Below are 19,230 nucleotides of genomic sequence, written 5' to 3'. Positions count from 1 at the left end.
GGGGGTGCGCGGCGCGGAGCCCCGCAGCCCCTGCCCAGCGCGCCTGACCCTGCCGGCTCGGGGGTGTTCTGGGGTAGGGGGCTGCTTGCCTGCCTCAGCCAACCGAGGCTCGGGACTGAGATTTTAACCAGAACTGTTTCCTATTTATTTCTTGAGAGGAGAGGGTTTTTCTTTCACAGCATCATCTGTTTTGAAGAAAGGAGAGAGGAAAGGGGAGGGTTAAAGCTAAAGAAGTAAGTCCTCTCTCCGAAGGAAATGCCTTTTGCGCTCTCCAGATGACCTTTTCTGAAAATGCAGCCTCTCCAGTTGACCGATTTTTATTTTGACTACAAAGTGCGTGAAACTGAGCCCTAACTTCTCCACAAACCCTAGGATGTGCACTTCTGGGATTAGCAATATGGGGCATCTGTTGTCACCTCTCCTCTTGAGCCTGGCAGCAGTTTTTTCCAAAGGTAAGGCTCAATCTCTTCTGTCTGTTTCACTGCATCTTGTTTCTTGTTTATTTTGCATATACAGCCTCTGTCCCCTCTCTCTGTAATGCCTTGAATGTCTATACCCACAATTCACAACTGAAAGACTTGGGGGGAGTCATGTGCTAGTCAAAACCAAAGATACCGTGATGGGAAATCCCGAGTGGCAGGATTTTTTCTTGGTCAACTGTGACAAACAGTCTGCCCATTTACTGAGGCATTTGTTACCTGCCTATTAAACTTTTGATCATGTAGTGATGATCATGATGCTGGTGATGAGCTGAGCTGGTATCCAACCAGCTTTGGATCGCGAAGGGTTTGTTGTCTGGAAATTTGAAATCTTCAGGGGTGCAAGCTATTTGAGTTAGCTGCCCTACTGTTATCTTCTATGTAATTTTTCAAACTAAAAAATCCTGTATCTCAGACTGGCTAGCAATGTTTTACTGGACCAGAGAAATATGTGCTTGCTGAAATGTTTAAAAGCTGTGATGAGAGCCTGAACCAGGTGTCTGATATTCTGCATGCTGAATAGAGTTTGAATGTCCTGACAGCATGACTTCAGACGACTCGGTGGTATCTTCTTGTTGCCCTCAAGTGTGTTTACAGTAAGAATCAGAAAACGAGCATATAGACAATGCACACATTTTTGTGTGCATTTAAATCCTCCTTTGAACTTGTTTCATTGTTTGCATTGATGGCCTCAGCCAAAAGGTGAATACGTTTTTGCAGTACTTAATTTAGATGATCCTGAGCATTCCTGAGGAATGTAAATTAGGAGAAATAGACATTTCTACTGAGAAGACATTGTGCATCCACAGCTATATTTTGGCAGGAAAACAAAACCAAAGTTCACACGTGGTTAGCCTTCAGAGAGGAATAATAGCCTATGCATTTAATCTGTGGTTTTGCAAACATAGATTAAAGAGTTCAGCTTATAAACATCACTATTTAAAAAAGGTATTAGTTATTCTTAACACCTCTTTCCACTTCCAGATATCAGCACTTTTCTTTTTTCTAAGGGAGTTATTTTTACTAATTACTTTGTATCCAGAACTGAACTTACTGACAGAAGGCAAAATGCCCAGCTAAGTATTTCTGTGGTGGTTGCCTGTATCAAATTCATTTCTCCTCCTTTTTTCCTTAGAACAGGTTATGAAAGAAAGGAACAAAATTATAAGTCTCCTCAAATGTTACCTAAATGCAGTGCCTACATAAGTACAGTTTTAAAGTTGCAATTGGAAATGCATTAGCAGCAGGGATTGGAAGTCTGAGTCTTTTCAAAAGATTGCTTCATTCGCATTGTATACCAGTAGCTCCTGATTTCCCAGCTAGGTTGTAAATTATGTATTTTATTATAAGCAATATCAGTACTTTGGATAAGCTAACAATGCAGTAAGAATATTAACTTTTTCATCTCCTGTTTTTTGGTGTGTTTCAGTTTGCAGCCTTAACACTGCATTAACATAGTGTTTGACTGAGATTGCAGCTTATTCCAAGATTGGAGTATAAGTGGCATTTCAGTCCTACAGAGTACAGTGTTTGTTTTATTGCCAGCTCAGCAATTATAACATTCATATATGATTTTATTCTTAAATGTTACTTACATCTCCTTTGAAAGATAAACATAGGCAGAAAATTGGACTTTTTTAGGTGGAAAAAAATGCTATAAAAACTGACGAGTGAGATTTTTTGATGTATTGTGATTGTGAAGTCTCATTAAATCTGATATGTCTTGAAACCAGATACACAAGATCCCATTAGAATTATTGATATTGTCTGTGCTATTTATTTTGCACTTCATATATCCAATATACTACTGCATGATTGCTGGGGCTCTCTGCTGTTTAGTAATACAGATAGCTATCTTTAATGTAATTGTCTATTTCCATACTTGGTTACAGACTCCATCTGTACTCTATGCCTTAGTACACTCCGAAAAGACCAGAGTGTTCCAGAGATTTACAGTATAAACTTGATAATGTAAAAGGTTGATTCCCCTCACCCTGTAAGAAGATGAAAACCAAAAAAATAATCAGTCTTGATTACTACTGCAGGGCATGTTTCTTTGATGTGTTTCTGTTGCTAATAGAAAAACTCTCTCATTTATGACATGATGACAAAGTTTTCCTAAAGAGATAAAAAATCTTTTAACATGCAATGGCAATCAGCTGTCTATTGTGTATAGGTCTGTTGCTGATTACTCAGAACCATGGCAACGCACCTTTTTACTGCACAGTTTCCAAATCTTTTGGGTAATAATGAAGACTTGAGAATACTATTGCGGTTTTGCTTTGCTTTTAGCTTGTATAAAAGCAGAAAATAGCTCCAGCCTGAGAAACGAAATGTTGTTTTCAATAATGAACTTCATGTTCTTATCAGAACAATTTGTCACTGATGACATAATCCATGTATTTTAATATATTGTCGGTCTCTTTATGTGTGTGTGTACATATACATATATATAGACAAAGGACAGAGATTATAAGGCTATGTAACTGTAGTTATGGGGGCAGTTGCATTTCACAGCTTTGTCTTCAACTAGGAGTTTTCTTGAGTCAGTCCTGGGGAGCCAATGCTTCCCCTCAGTCAGTTGGGCATTTTGCTATTTGGTATCAACTATAAAAAAAAAAAAATTCTTCAGAAATCTTCAATTAAAAAATAACCAAGCCCAGTTGACATTAATGAAAACACAGACTAATACAACAGGCACACTAATGTGGGCATTTTGTTCCCTTGGTTAAGGGGAAAACCTCTCGTTAGCTTCATCGGAGTAGAATAAAAACTTTAATACTGTACTTGAACATCAGGTTCCATGCTTGGCTTAAGTCTATAATGAACGGAGCATCTCCTGTAAGATGCTAAAAATTTTAGGACGTATATTGTGAGACTTAAGATTGAGGAGCCTTTTACATTATGAATGTTTGTTGTCAGATAAACTGATTTAATTAATTTCAAATTTCAGGTCTAAGTTGACAGTAACAAAACAAGTGAATATTTTAGTGACTTTTCCTGCCTGCGTTCTGCTGAGCATTCCATGTTCTTCTCTGTCATCCTGGGCTGAAATCTTGCCTCTAGTTGCTTTCTAATGAGATCTCAGGCCACATAGCTGCTGTTTTGATTTTCTTTTTCTCTCAGTTTTTATAAATGTGGAGGCTTGGCAACTGTATTAGGCAGGAATACCTTGTATTCCCCTAAGAGTGTTCCCCATGGGCTAGAGATGTGGATAGTACATTTGCAGTGATGCCAATCACCTATTAGAGGAAAGTGTGTGTGTGGGAAATCTCCCAGAAACCAACCCCCCAAACATTTAGTTTTGGTTACATTATAGGAGAGAAGTATCTGGATACTTGGATTTAAATTGCCTCTGTTTCCTTTGGAACTATCCATGTTACAGTATTCTTTGAACCCTCTTGATTTCCATTGGATCTTATACTGTAGATTTTTTTGTCTCATTATGGACAAACTCTATCTTTGGCTTTCTCTACGCAATTTTACTGATTCCATGACGATACTTAGTATCTGAATATGTCATTCTGTCCACATTGCTGAAATCCTTCACTGATGATTTCAGTGGATTATATCTTTGTGAACTGCAGTTGTATAGGAAGCCACTTTCCTTCACTTTAATCTCACTTGTGCATCTGCTGGCTTCAGCGGGGGTAGTGGTATACAAAGAACTACACGGCTGAGCTTGTTAGTGAGGTTCCGTCTTCCAGAAGGCTGTGGGCCATTTCTGAAGGTCTTTATGTGCAGATCTTCCACTGACATTGAAGTGCACTGGGGACTTAATATAAGTAGAAACCTGGAAAATGAAAAGCTGAGGAATGCAACAACCTGTGTTTCAGCACTACTTACTTTGGAGTTCATTACTCTGGAACGCTGGTAGTATATTAGTAATGGAAAATAGTGCTGTATATGGATTAAAATTGAAGATTATTTTATTTGATTTAAGATATGTAGTCTTTTTTTCCCCTCCTTGATGGTGACTAGACAGGAGTTCAGGGTTGAATTTCAGTTCATGTGGACAGATTTTGATCGTGGTGATGAGGGATACTTTCTTTTTCTCAAAGTAACAGTGCTGATATTACTTGTGGACAGATTCATCGTAGGCATCTGTTGCTCTAGCTGTGCAATTGATACATATAGAAAATTTACTGCATGCTGATTTCAGATGACCGCTACTTAGATGAGCATAAAGTACAGGTTTAGTCAGTAGGAGCTTTTCTTGTAAGCTTTGCCGATGTGCAGAAACCCCAAAAGTTTTCTTAAAAACCCAAAAGACAAAGGAAATCTTTCTAGCTTAAGGTTCAAGCTGTTCCCATAAAGACAAAGTTTTTGTACTTTGTCCCAGCTGCATTGAACTTACAGTCGTTTGAGACACTATACAGGGGAAGGGGAAACTAAGTTGCACTTTTTTTGCTCTTATTGTGTTGCTTGCCACAGTGTACTTCCGGGAGAAGGCCCATTCTGATTTCTCTTCTTTCAGTAAAAATAATAAATTCAGACTAAACTAAAAAATTCTACAGCTAGACCCATGTTTTATTTGTCAGCTGCAATACTGGCTTAATGTGATTTGGTTTCTAATATTTCCCTGTAATGTTCTCATTCTTTACTTCTGTCTTTTCTTTTATTAGTTCCATAGGACTGGCGGGCTCTGTGACACCAACCAATGTTTTAGATATTAATAAAAGCAGCTTTATTCAATAAAGATCAGTTTTATTTAATAAAAGAGAGACTCAAAAGATAATCTGATTTTTCATGCTGCATTCGCATTAAATCAACCTCCTGAGGTTGTTGTGGATGCCAAGTCTAGTGGCAGTCTATCACGGGTCCTAGGATACATAAACATGACTCCAGACAGATTGATTGCAGAGAAGCTGAAGAGGAAGCTGAGATTCATCGCAGGTTTGGTTTATAAAGTGTTACATTAAATTATTTGATTTTCACCAGTCTTTGTAATATTGCCTGCTGCATTATTAATGGCAGTTCAAAATGAAGTGGATTTTAAATAGTTCAGAGACGTTTAGATAACACTAATTATTATGAGCGGATTTAAAGTACATATTTGAGGATTGTAGGCTACTTCACCCTCCTCCATGGGGGGGAAATTAACTGTAGAATGAGGATCGGCTTCTTCACGTCCTTGACTTCTTCTTTTATTGAATAGACTTAATTCCAGTGTAAGGTGTCAGTCTGATAGCCCCACAGAGCTAATGGATTGAAAGTCTTTATCTTCCAAAGAGGTACAGCCTATGTAGTATCTATGCAAGCTTCCACTTTCTACTTTAGTAGTGTGACTTAAACTTGACCTAGAGGATGATATAACTTCCAGCACTGCGATATAAGATATTATATCCATCTATTGATCCACAGTGGGTGTGATCCAGAGCCCATTACAGTCGGTATATGGGGTTTCATTGCTTTTAGTAGGCTTTAATTCAGAGTGTAGACAGAGTTTTCTGGAGTGGTATTTTTCAGCCTGTGGCCCACACACCAGTGGTGATTCATAGAACATCTGAGCAGTGTTGTGAAACCAGTGCCAGAAACCTTATGCGTGCAAGCTAGAAAAAAAGAAGGGGAGGAAATAGAAGTAACAAGGATGCTTTCAGAGTACATCCCAATTTGTGTTTGGTTGTAAACAAAGACCTTTGTGACAATACTGTGTAAGATGGTCTGGATTTCTTTCAAAAGTTAGATGACTCTTGTCCTTAAAAGAGTTGAGAAAAACCACTGTAGTGAGACTAACTGTAGTAATTTAAAGTATTTCTCTGAACTGTTTGGTATTGCCTCAGTACTTCAGACACAATCACTGATGGTGTGAGTGTTTCTAATCCATTACAGCATACGTTCACTTAACATTGAGTAGTGGTTCAGTGAAGCAACGTAGGAGTAGTCTGCCAGTCACTTAACGACATCTGCACTGTAGGGTCAATTAACTTCCTAAAAGGCTTCCGCTGTACTCACAGAGGGTGTTTGTTTGTTCTTACACCCTCAGTCTTGTTTTTTTAAATTAAGGTTTCCAGAAAGGTTCTGGAGGGAGTTTTCTGTGTTGCAGATGATTGTCTCCCTGAAAGTTGCTCAGCAAAAAGCACACATTTTTGTTTCTTGTACAGACCATGTAGAAATGTTTGGTAGTGGATGCATCTATGCTGATGCCACATTTCCCCAAATTTACAAAATAGAAGGCCTCTTCCCTCCTCCTGTAGTCACTTCACCTTCTCACAGGCCGATCTAGTTCTGTTTTTAAAGTTACTTTGAACTGATTTGGTTTGTTTAGTTATTTGGGTTTTTATTTGTAAATGAAGACTTTTGTCACAAAGCTGTGTAAGATGGTTTGGATAAGGTGTTCCAGAAATTTGCTGTGGGAATGGTTAGTAACCATTTTCCAGCCTTAATTTATTCAATACCATTTTATACTCATTTGCTTTTCTGCTAATGGCGTCTTTTAATCTTAATAGCTCTTCTCCTTGGTGGAACGCAATGGGCCTCATTAGTTTGCAGTTTTGCAGCTAGAGCAAGCAAAATAAAACCACATGTAAAAATGACCATGTAGACCATAAAACATGAGAAGGGGGAAGGACGCTGAATAACATAGATCCTATAAAAAGAGCAAAATAAATGAGTTAGCTAGTTATGTAGAAAAAAGTAGCAGGGGTAATAATAATGAACGTGCCAAGCAGAAGTGTGGAAAGATGTCAACACACTCTTTATTGTTGGTGTATACAACTTTACAAGATAGACTAAGGAGCAATGGAAGAAGTGTTCTCTCTAGCTGAACCAGGATGCTCTACAGCATGCCTTTTGATCTATTTGCTTTTGAGGTAGGCAGACTGTTGAGTAGGCAGTCTGCAAACCTCTTGCTGAGGAACAAGGCAGATGTCCAGATATTCGCACAGATGAGGCTGCACATCTTGCATGCTAAAAAAATCCTCCAAGTCAGAGAGTTTAGTGTCATCTAATGCTAAATGATCTCAGAACCTTGAATTTTATTGGCCCTCAACATCACTGACTTGCTTTTTATTTATATTTTTAAAAGTGTATATTTTATGTCTTCAGTATACATTATGTAAATTCGTTGTACAAGAGGAGGAATCCAAAGTTGGCAGAGATAACTAGCTAGTAGTGTCTCTGAATATTAATCCAGTCCATAATACAAGAAAGGAAACAATACCACCTGGTCTTCAATCTACTCGCTTATCAAAGATCTTGGATTAGCACATAATCGTATCTTCCATTTTCTACTGAGCCATGGTGACTCATTCCATTTGTCTTCAAGAAAAGAAAATTGTGGTGATTTGTACATGCCTACAGTTGAAATAGCTGTATTTATCCTTCAGAGTTTTGCATCTCTGTCTTAATGTAATCAGTCTTGCTTGGTTAATTTTAATTTGGTAGTACACATTGGGTAGTTAGTTTTCTTGTCTATGCATGGCAAATTCCTACATTTAACTTCCTACATTGCTCTTAGCAAGATAGGGTATATTGTCAGGTTTTCCTGGTATGAAGGAGGTCTTGTTGTTGTTTTGGTGGATTGTGTTTTGAGCTACTGTTGAAGGAACTATTCAGCTCTGACAAAACTTCCCTGTGTAATAAATGAGTAAAAACACCATGTATCAGCAGTTACCCTCCTGTCATCTTTAGCACGTTTTCAGAAATAAAACCAGGATCTAGTTTGCTCAGGTTCACAAGCCTGTACATCTTGAGCTGAAGAAGGATATCATTATGTGGCCAACAATATGGGACTTGGGGCAGAATTGAGCAATCCTGATTCTGCCCAGCAGAGGAAAGAGGTGCATACACACTCTGTAAGTTTATTACCACACTTTGTTACCCTGTAAGCAGCATACGACGAAAACTTGTAGAGTGTTCACTAATCTGTCCCATTTACACTAATTTTCACTGTGCCTATTCTGTTTAGGATCTATTTAACTCAGATCATAGGATCTATTTAATGCAGAGTTAGCTGCTTTGTTAGGTGTTAAGCTCGCCTACAGAATTGGGCTCATATGAAAACACTAGAAAAACTTGGCCTGCCTTCTGTAGAAGAGAATGGAAAAGGAACATATGCAAAAGGAGTGTCTCATAATCTGTTGGTGTGCTAGCGCACATCCGAGATATGACTAATTGAAATTTGTTGTGTTCTAGACTGTAGTGGCAAGGCCACTATGCTATTTCCAGATGTCCCTAATGAGTTTCTTTGTACCCATTCTTACAAATCCTGCTCAACTGCCAACAGCTCAGCAATCCTGTAAATCAGGGTGTGGAAAGATGGGGATCCAAAATTTAGTGGATGCTTTTCAAATCTTATTTTAGTCTTTCTGAGTTGTGATATCCCTCTTAATGACAAAGAGTAGTTCCACCTTCAGTGAATAACAATAAAAGCATTGTATTGCTTTTTAAAGCTTGATATGATACTCTCCGTAGATCTTCCCTTGTTTACTCAGGGTTTATGAGTTAAGGTTCTCTTATTCCATATCCTTTTCCATATTATTGGGCAAACAGTTGTAAGGCTATCATGACTTTAGCTGTGCTCTGCTCTCTCCTTTGTGGTTGACTGTGTCCCCTGCAGCAGTTGTCTGATAAGAGATGATTTCTTGCATACTGAACACTTGTGCACAGTAGGATTCTGTTATATACTTCTGACTCTTTGACACCATCTGCCCAGTAAAGTGGTTTTAATGGGTTTCCACTGAGCCAGCCTGTACTACAGCCCTGACAGCATGCTCTGTATTTTTAAAAATAAAATCTCTTCAGAAAAGCTATCCATGAACATTGGCTTCTCCAGTAAAATTGAGGATTACATACTCTTTGATGAAAATGACTGATGTCTTGGAATGGTCTTCTAATTGTACATTTATTTTTTTTAAATGACCTTATAAAGCATTATTTCCTGTCCCATTTTTTAGTCAGGTATTATTATCCTTTTACAGAAATGCAATCATTTCACCTTGTTGGAGTTTTCTTCTTTATGAAAGCTGGGGAATGTAGTGGTTCAGGATGGTGATTTAGGAGTCAGGGGACCCACTGGCTTTCTGTAACCTTTGGAAAATCACTTCAGTTCTCTGCTTTCCCTTTCCCTTTTAGACTGTCTTGTCTACTCAGAATACAAGTTGTTCAGAGCAGGACCTGGTTTGCTTGCTGTTTATATAGCATCTGTCCCTCTTCTCCGATGAGAATGTACATTTTACCACATTAAAATAATTAATTACTAGTGGCTGAGTGAGAAATTGGAATGTGGCATTCTGATTGTCCTGATCACTGGATGACATGAACAACTCAGAGGCCTGTAAGAATAGAAAAGAAGAGTAGGGTAAGGGGAAAAAAAATAAAGATATAATGAAAGGATCTGTGTGATTAAAAAATTCTAAGAGCTTAAGTAGATCCCATTCCATGATGTTACAGTTAATAAGCTATCTAAACCTTTTCAAACAGCAACGTGATAAAGAGAACGTAAAAAGCTTCTTATAAAAAGACGTCATAAAGATGTTTTTATATCTCTTTCTGTTATAATCCATGTTACTAAACTATTAAAGAAAAGATTTTGAATATCTGTATTAATAATGCAGCAAACCACTTACAATGAAAAAATGTTTTTTTGCAGATGGTACAGATCTTAGAAATATTTCATTCCTTCTCTGCCCCTTCAAGTCTTTGGGGTATATTTTAAGCTCCTTCATCTGGAGCCTATGGAATTACTGTAGCAGTTTCAGTTATGTTTTATGCTTCTTTGACATCTGTCTTAGGAGCAACTGATCTATTGCATTCATCCTGGTCTAAATCCGACTGGTCCTTTGCAAATACTGCTTTCCGGTACCTCTTCATTTTCTTCTCCAATGACTGAATAAATGTTTCTCTCAGACACTCAGTAAGCTAATTCCTCCATAGTTCTTGCACTTTCTCTTGCTTCCTTAATTCTAGGTCAGTGCCATTACTGTTTTCCTTCCAATTGCAAGTCCAAATCTTGTCTTTAGCGCTGAGATGAACAGAAGGAGTCATGGAGGAAAACAGACTATATAATCTTAGATTTTTGAGGTGACATTGAATTTGTATACTGTCCTGTAGGAGTTATCAGAAAATAATTGGAAACCTAGGCTGGGTGCCCATAAAATTAAGATTGAGGGCAAGCAAGAAGAAATTTATGAAAGTTGCAAGACAAGAAGAAGAAATAAAGATCAAACTCTGTATTCTGTTCTGAGCTACTACTCTGCAGAGTAAGAACTGATAGCGAAGAATGGGATTGTGAAGACCACATAATAAAGAAAATCAGAATATCTGCTTCCTGTGCTCTGTGGCCTGCTTCAGGCAGATAGTATGTGCACAGACAATGCCCATCACCAGAACGGTCCCAGGAGGCCTAATGTCCTCGGATTCCCTCACACATGCCTATGCCATAGCCCAGGGGCAAGTTACACATATATTTGATGTTATCCTATAAAACCTAGTATCCTACCAAACTGCAAAATTGCGCTCATATTAGTTAAAGCAGTTTGAACTAAGTGGACACAATCCCTTCTACACAAAATGGCCAGGGGTCAGAGCTGTTTTTCTGAGGTGGTTCCCAAAATCACTGTAAGTGCTTCTTGCGGATATATTCTGGCTAAACAACTTAGCTGATACAGGGGAATGGGGAATCAGGCATCTACCATGCAGTCTAATACTGAAAAACTGGGAAAGCAACTTTGCTCTGTTCAGCAAAACAAGTGAAACACTCTGGAATCTTTAAATCAGTGGAACATCCTTGGTGGAGGACAACTGAAATTGTAACTTTAGTTTCAGACTAAAACAAATATTGAACTACCATAATTTTTCATGGAATAAATAAATCTTAATTCTGCCTATGATAAATTCAAGTCACAAACAGCCAAGATAGATTTTTGCTTGCTTTCATAATAATCTAATGTGAAATGGTTTGTACTTTATTTCACCCACCTGAAAGGAAAACTAAAATAACTGATGCTCTGTTACTTCTTTATATTCAGTGGTTGAAAATAACTCCTTTTGGTTTTGCAGTAAAATATTTTCTAATTCATGTGAGCTTCTTAATTCTCACCTTTTTCCAGTAGTTTTTCTCAGCATTCTTTCCTTTGCATAATGGAAGCTCTCACACTTTGCAAATGCCCTCGGTGTCCTTCCTTGACCTGCTGGCAAAAGGCGATACTGAAAAGTTTGTTTCCTTCTCAACTGAAGTAGATTGCCGAGCTCTCGCAATAGAACTGGCCTTCTGCCCTGGACAAGTAGTCATCAAATGTGCTGGTAACGGAGAAATGATGTATTATGTGGTACTATAGGTACCATGCAACTTAAGAGAAAGAAATGATGAAATGACATAGTGTTTTATATTGCAATGAAAACTGTGCTAAGTGCTGTGAAAACACAGCAAGGAACAATAAGTCTTTGGAGTCAAGGTCTAGCTTTACAGGAGAAATGTGTCGAATTTTTATAATTTGGCTGTGGAAAATGGTTGTGACAGACCTTTCCTGGAAATCAAAAAAAATGTAATTCGCAGGTATAGTGCTAGCACAGTAGTTGAACAGCAGTGCTTTCCTGTATTTTGGGTGTTGAATTTGTTCACTTAAATCTAGACTGTAAGCTGTAAGCAGTCAGAAGAAAATTTTTAATCATTCTTTACTAGGCTGAACCCGATCTGAAAATGAGCATGGTTGGTATGGCTCCTCAGTAGGCTAAGTCAGCCTCAGTTGGGGTTGCTGCAGTCTCTCTTTCTTGCATGGCATTGGCATTTATGCAGTTGAGTAATGAACCATGCAGTGAGCTGACTGATCTAGCTGAAAACTAATCTTTTTTTTTTCTCATTTATATAGGTTAGGGTTTTTTTTGCAGACACCAAATACCGCAGTTGCGTATTGAGGTGGTTCAGCTCCCTGATCTGATGGAAAACTAACCCATCAAAAAGAAAAGCTTTCCAACAGATATGGGACTGTGAATAACCTCACTCTGAGGCCACATGCTCACCAGATCTGAGTTGAAGAAGGGCTGAAGAATGCGTGCCTCAGTAGCCTGCAATTACGCTTTCTTTTTGTAATATCAAACCGCACCTCCGGTAATCTGTTCCCAGGCCTTTTCATTCTCATTCCCTTGTAGAAGAAGTCATGATTATAGAAATCAGATTTGTTCAAGCTTATGGAATGGCGTGGAAACTAGTCAAAATGCAAAAAAGTTTGACAGTGATCACTTGATATATTTATAATTGTCATTTTCAGCTGATAAGCCTTACCGAAGTAACATCCCATTCCATCTACAAAACAGCAACATTTTAAAAATAAAAGTATAATAGTAATATTTAATGATGACTAAGGTAAAGCCATAAAAGTTAGACAAAGTTATGATAATTTTATGTAATAAATACTATCAGTCTCAGTTCTCCCTCAGTAAATTCCTTTTCATGGCTTGGTTGAAATTTTTGAAGGGGAGGGAAAGCATCCCACTGTTGTTGATAGTGTGGTGATCACTATACTTTATACTTTCGAATTCAGCTATAATACTCCAACCTGAAGTGGACGTTACTTACCTGTGTGCTGAGTATTTTGATGAGTGAGTTGAAAGATTTTTGGAAACTTGTTTATATTCGTAATCCAGCCAAACTAATTCTGAGTAGCTGAATTCTGTAGCAGTGATGATAGGGGCTGCAGTATGGTAATGAAGATATAAGACACAAGAGTTTCCAGGAAGAAATTTGGATTTTATTTCCTTGCCCCAGTTGCATAGCTGTGGTCATTTTCAGCCATCACCAATGGCTGCTGTTGCAACTGTTTCCAAAAAGCTGAGCATCCCCCTTTCATAATCATGGATCTGGGCCAGCCTAGCGTTTTCTCTTTGGCTTTCAGTTCTGTACTAAGCACTACAGACTACTATTGTATGAGATCTCTCACATCTGCCTATCACCCAGGCAGTTCCCAGTTCTTAGTCACTTGTTTTTTTTCTTTGCTTATGAACTAGTGCTGTGACTAAATTGGTGAGTCTTAATGGCTCATCATATCTTGCGTAGGCTTCCTGTTTCCGACTCCCATTTTCTCTTCCACCGCCAGAATGTACATACTAGTAGACAAATGCCATCTGGGAATTGTAAATCTGTCACAAGTACCACTGCTATTGGTTTGTGTGTATCAAGATGCAAGGACTGTTACAAATGCTTAGTAATCTGCATCAGAGTTACAGTTTTTTTAAAATTATGTCCATCTTGATTCTTAAGGCATCCAGCTTTTAGGTCAAAGTCTGTAAGCTCACAGGAGTGTTTTATTTTATTACAGTGGAATGGTTAGACCAGCATGGGGGCAAATGGCTGTTTGAGTCATGGACCAATTCCTAATTATACCTGTGTGCTTCCTTAATGGAATTCAAATAAATGATTTTGTTGTGTGAAAGAAGCGGTATTGTATTTATTTCTAAATTCTTTTTAAGATGTCAGCATGTAGCCCTGAGGATGAGAAAGAAAGGTGGATGTTGTCAGCCTCCCTGGCTGCTCTGAATTAGTCTGAACCTATTGGAAATGAAAGGTTCAGAGAGCACAGATGGAATAGATTGAAGTAGCAGCTTTGAGTGAATTGAAAGGGCAAGTTTACTGGCTAATCGTGATCTCTATGGGCAGAAAGACATCTAATAGATTGAAATTGTCAGACGTTGTGAAGTCCTCGAAAGAACTGCTTAAGGCTTTTTGCTTTCCAATTCTGGCTTATGGTAGTCGCCTTTTTTTAATTAAATCTCTTTTGTTTCCACATAATGAAATAAAACATGAAAGTATATAATATTTGGTGAATATATGAGGCATGAACTGTTCTTATCTTGATTTTTTTTCTTTCTTTTAAAATAACAAAATTGCATGAATACATTTGTTTAGAGATTATATTTCTTCACTCTGTAGATGAAGGCTAGATTTTTAGAAGCATTTGGTTTTAAATTTAAGCACCAAAGTGAGTGGAGAGATTTTCAGTCAGTCTCAACATTGACGTGTGCTTTCTTGAAGGTCCATCCAGAAATGTCATAGAGGGAAGTGGTGAATGCTGACTGCTTGTGAGCCCTCCCAGACTAATTGAGGGAGCAGAGCACTAGAAAATCTGGGCCTTGACTCTTTTGAAAACTTTAGTACAGCTCCCAGCTCAGTGGACAGAATCTTGGCTGGAGTTTAAGGATGCTGTTGTGGTATTAAGAACTATTAATATTACAACAAAAGTTGATGAAGAGGTCTTTTAAATTTTGGCTTTAATTTGCTTCCATTTAGAGAAGGGAGCGATCTCATACTTAACAGACAATTCTATTTAAGCAGTTCTTTGACTTAAAGCTAAAAAAGAAATGCAGCCTCTCTTTTGTTATTTTATTCTGTATTTGTCTCTTCAGGCTGATCTTTAAGAAATGCAGTGAGCTGTTATGGTATATAAACCACCTTCTGACAGAAATTTTAAATGCCTGAAAATAGGAGACAAAAACAGGCAGTACAGTAGGATGCCAGTATATGAAAACCCCAGAATAATTTGAAATTATACTACTGTTTTCATTGTAAATAACAGCATACTTTTGTTTTTAATTCAGGATTTCTGTTCCACTGTATATATTCAACTTCACTGTGTTATCTTCTGCTGGCAGAATTTCTTTGTCTTGCAATTCAAAGTCACTATCAGATCAGTCACTAATACCTTAAAGTCCGCAATTCACTCCAAAATCCTAATGTCCAAAATATAGAACTTAAGATTGCTTTAAAACTATCTTGAACTAATTTTACAGTTATCACAGTTTTTCACATTTTTAGATATTAGAGCCAAATATTAGTTTTGCTGAAAGACTTGAATTGATGGCAGAACTTTTCTGCAATGGTTAGTATTCTTACTACGAAGCCCTTTCACTTCTCCAGTCCCTCACCCAGACATTTCCTCTAAACCTAACAGCCTCATGTAATCTTAAAATGTATGATGACACTTTGAAGGTTTTGGGGGCTTTCCTGTTGTCTTCCGATGACTTTTGGAAGACAGATGCTATTTTCATGTTTTCTTATACAGAGTGCAATATGTGAGATAGAATCCTAGCTCTACAAATTCGGTCATTGACTTCAGTACAACCAAGACTTGTTCCTCCCATTATTCTTGAAAAATGACTTGGAGTGGGTAGAAATAAAGCCAAATATGTCTGTTGTCCATTATATGATTTTGAAAAATCATATTTGAAATGACATGTCATTGTCAATGCAATGTCAAGAGCATGAAGTTACATACTCATGCTCTGCTTTGGTTAAGTGACAAGTCCAGTTCTTCTGCTAGAATTCAACAACAAGGAAAATCGCATTAAAATAAAATGCTGTTTTAAGGACAGATGCAGTCACCCTTAGTCATACTTTGCAAAGTCTTACTCAACAGGAACCCCCACAAAATACACAGGATGGCAGAAACTGACTTTTCATAACTGAAAGAGAAATTATAATAGGATAATGGCTAACATGGGAAGGTAAGTCTTGTATTATTTATATACAAAAAGTACCCAAATATTAGGTAAGTGCTTGGAATGGATACAATACCTGAAGACTTGTTTAGCTTTTGCACCACAGCTGATCATCTCCAGCACCTGCACCTTCTTAGTTTGTTAGCTCAGTCCTATCATAAGCCACAACACAGTGCATTGTTGATGCTGCAAGCTCTTTTGTGTTTTGAAAAAGGTGGAGCAATGCGTTAACAGCATTAATTCAATAAAGAATAGATGGGCGAGTGCATTATCCATTAGTCTGTCAACTTTATGAAGTGCAGTGTTTTCTCAAGTTGGTGAGGAACCTAATGAGCTATGATCAGAGACTGTGAGCCAGCCTCCCTAGCATCATCTACAAATCTGCACTTATCAACAGGGTGCAGGCAGCCAATGTGAGATGTGTAGAAGTTTGTCCATCAGACTGGATATTTTTCAAGCTCCCCATGCCGTCTCTCTGAAGGAATGGCTCTATAGCACCACCAGCTAGGGCCATTATTTATAATGCTCAGATTTTTGTAAGAATGCTAATAACAATCTCCACTTAACAGCAGTGAATTGTTAGTCTGAAAGGTCTTAATGTCCATGAACAGTTCAATTTTGAGGCCTCAGTTAATATCTCTTTTATCTCCTATATTACAAGTTCATGTTACCCCTGTTACTTGCAAGAAGTTGCTTCCAGTAATATTCCTTTTGCCTGTATTTACTGACTCTTGTGGAGAGCTATGGATTCCTTCATATCCTGTACCCCTCAGCTTGCCACCACACTTGAGGTTTCTCAGATATGAAAAAAAAGTTGAAATGAAACACCAGAATACATTTATATCCCTTTAAAGTTCTTAAAGCAAGAGAAATACCAGGTGTTGTATTGAGTCTCTTAACCTGCAATGGAAGAAAATACCTCCAAATAGTGACATTGATGAGATTATGAAAAAAATCCTAGGAAATGTGGTGGAAGTCCTGCCTGCAGCGGGAGTTTAGTATTAGAAGGATAAGATTGGATTAGAGGATTAGAAATTTTGGGAGGGTGGGGAGAAGCCGCATCTATGCCAAGTCAGCCCTCCCTTTTCCTGGTTTCTATGAGGCAACATGAAGGGACTGAACATCGGCAAGTCCTGATGTCCTTTCCAAGCAGAATCGCATTGATTGGGTTGTTCTTAAGACTTTCATTGATCATAGAATTGAACCGCGTTCTCCTTTCCCCAGGATTGCACAAATGACTGCTATCTTGCAAGATAGTTTTTTATCATTCCCAAATAAAGCTTTCATGTTTCTTGTATGCACAGTGCAGTCCATATCTGCTTCCTAAAGTTAAGTTCTTGTTACATTTTTTTAGAAAAAAGCTTTTTTCTATTACTAAGAAATTTACAGGCTGCTATTTTTTTTTTATATGTTGTTACAAGCTGCAGGCAGGTGAGCTGATTATAGACCATTTCAGAGACATTGGCTACTGAGACATGATTTAAAACACCAGAATAATTCAGTATTTATTTCCCTTGTGACTTTCCTTGGAATATCTAGTGGGCATCTTGTTCAGAGGTAGTTCTCCTTGGGAGGCTGCTTGTCTAAGTAACTCCATGGTTACCATGACAAAGACCTCTGTTTTATTGGGGGGGGGGGGGAAAAAAAAAAGGGGGGATGACTCTTCAATTTCATGATGTTTATAACTATACAGTTCCAGATTTAAGTGGAATTAGCTGATGGCATAAAATGTTATTGAAGCAGGAGCTGGAGTCAGATAGGTTGTCTATATTTTGTTTGCTTTGTTTCAACTTTCTTTAGCCAAACCCGTGGCTGATCTGAAAGGACTAGACGCAGCAGCAGTCCCACACACCTGGCTGAGATCCACTGGGAAACGCAACTGTGGAGCAGTGGAGAGAAAAAAAAGTGGGAGAAGAAAATAATGCTGAGAGAGATTAATTTAGCTACTGTTTTTGGAATATAACATAACACCTTCATAGGCTCCTCACAGTATATTAATATAGTTGGGTGTGGTTTTGTTAGGTTTCTGGTTTTGTTTTCTTGCCCTGGATACATACAGGTATGTAACACTGTTGTCCAGAGTTAAGGGCTTAAAGATAGTAACCAAATTTATAACTTTACTGATTTTATTGTCAGAGTGGCCTATAGGGCCATCTAGTCTCTCCATTTATAATGTCAAACATGTAATCAGGTTTTTATTCATTGCTTTACCTTTGTACTGAGTCTAGTATTGTACATTTAAAAAGGAGCATACAAAATCAGACCTTCTCTTGTTTTGGTCACCTTTAAAGAGGCAGAGCTTGTTCCTGTTGATTATCACCTTGGTAATTAAAAGCACATGCTTTCCAGTTTGAATTTTTCTGGTTTCCAGTTAAACAGGTCCTGTTTTGCCTTGATAAGGGTCCTTCTCTGCTAGGTTAAGGATATCTTTAGTGCCTATGCATCAAAATCAGCTCATATCTGAGTCCTTCTGTGACACTGAAAAATCGGACTTTATACAGAGCAGTCCCTCTTTTAGCCAGGTGCAGCTATCATGTAAATAGCTCTAATGTTACTGGGATTACAATTAATTATATTACATCAGATTTCAACCTACAAACATCTTTGGGGTTACACAGCCACAATTATAATCATAACTTGGCCCTCAGTTTTATTTTATGGAAGAAATCATGTCTACTTTTGCATGGTTCCTGGGCTCCTTTGGAATGTATCGCTGGAGCACCTGCCAGACTACCTCCTTCAGAGCAGCCCTTGGGTGTGAAAACAGACTGTGGGAGGTACAGATCCTCAGAGTGGTTCCTCCAGCTCCATCAGGGGTCTTGTTGCTGTAGCATCTGCAGGAGTAATCTAAACTAAACAGCTTTGCGATCACTCTTGTTTTTATCCTCAAGAAACAAGCATGCTAAAGACTTAAGGCTTTTAAGTGGGTCAAACTAGTAGTTGTATAGTACATTGGAACCAAAGGATCTCCTTGTCTGGCCACCTTATCTGGTATGGTGGAGAATAGTGCCATGGTGGTTCTTTCTGGATGGTTATTTCCCATGTAAACCCTTACTAAGAAATGAGTTTATCTTCCCCCTGGAGTTGAGTACAGTCCCTGACTGAGATCACATATGAAATTGTTTCTCCTCCTCTGAATCCATATCAGCATGGTCTAGCCCTAAAAAACCACATTTGGTTTTCTTTGCTACCATGATGGTTATGGTTGATTTTAGAGAGGAACTGTATCTGTGGACAGCCATCTGCATCCATAGCCACAACTTCTTTGGGGCCTCATATATCAAAGTTCCTTCTGGATGCCTCACCCATACTATTTATA

General features: G+C 38.2%; 1 protein-coding gene across 1 annotated transcript in view; it reads left to right on the top strand.

Annotated features, from left to right (window-relative positions):
- The first annotated feature begins 373 nt into the window (after positions 1-373).
- The window catches only part of TMEM132D (transmembrane protein 132D), a 260,560-nt gene continuing 241,703 nt past the window's right edge, over positions 374-19,230 (top strand). Inside the window, exon 1 of the mRNA XM_009320945.1 lies at positions 374-452. Coding sequence (XP_009319220.1) covers positions 374-452 — 79 coding nt within the window. The remainder of the gene's footprint in view (positions 453-19,230) is intronic.

The sequence above is a fragment of the Pygoscelis adeliae genome, unplaced genomic scaffold (genome assembly GCF_000699105.1).
Source record: "Pygoscelis adeliae isolate BGI_AS28 unplaced genomic scaffold, ASM69910v1 Scaffold353, whole genome shotgun sequence".
In the NCBI taxonomy this organism is placed as follows: domain Eukaryota; kingdom Metazoa; phylum Chordata; class Aves; order Sphenisciformes; family Spheniscidae; genus Pygoscelis; species Pygoscelis adeliae.
The sequence above is the reverse complement of the archived record's forward strand: the minus strand, read 5'-3'. Positions and strand labels throughout refer to the sequence as shown.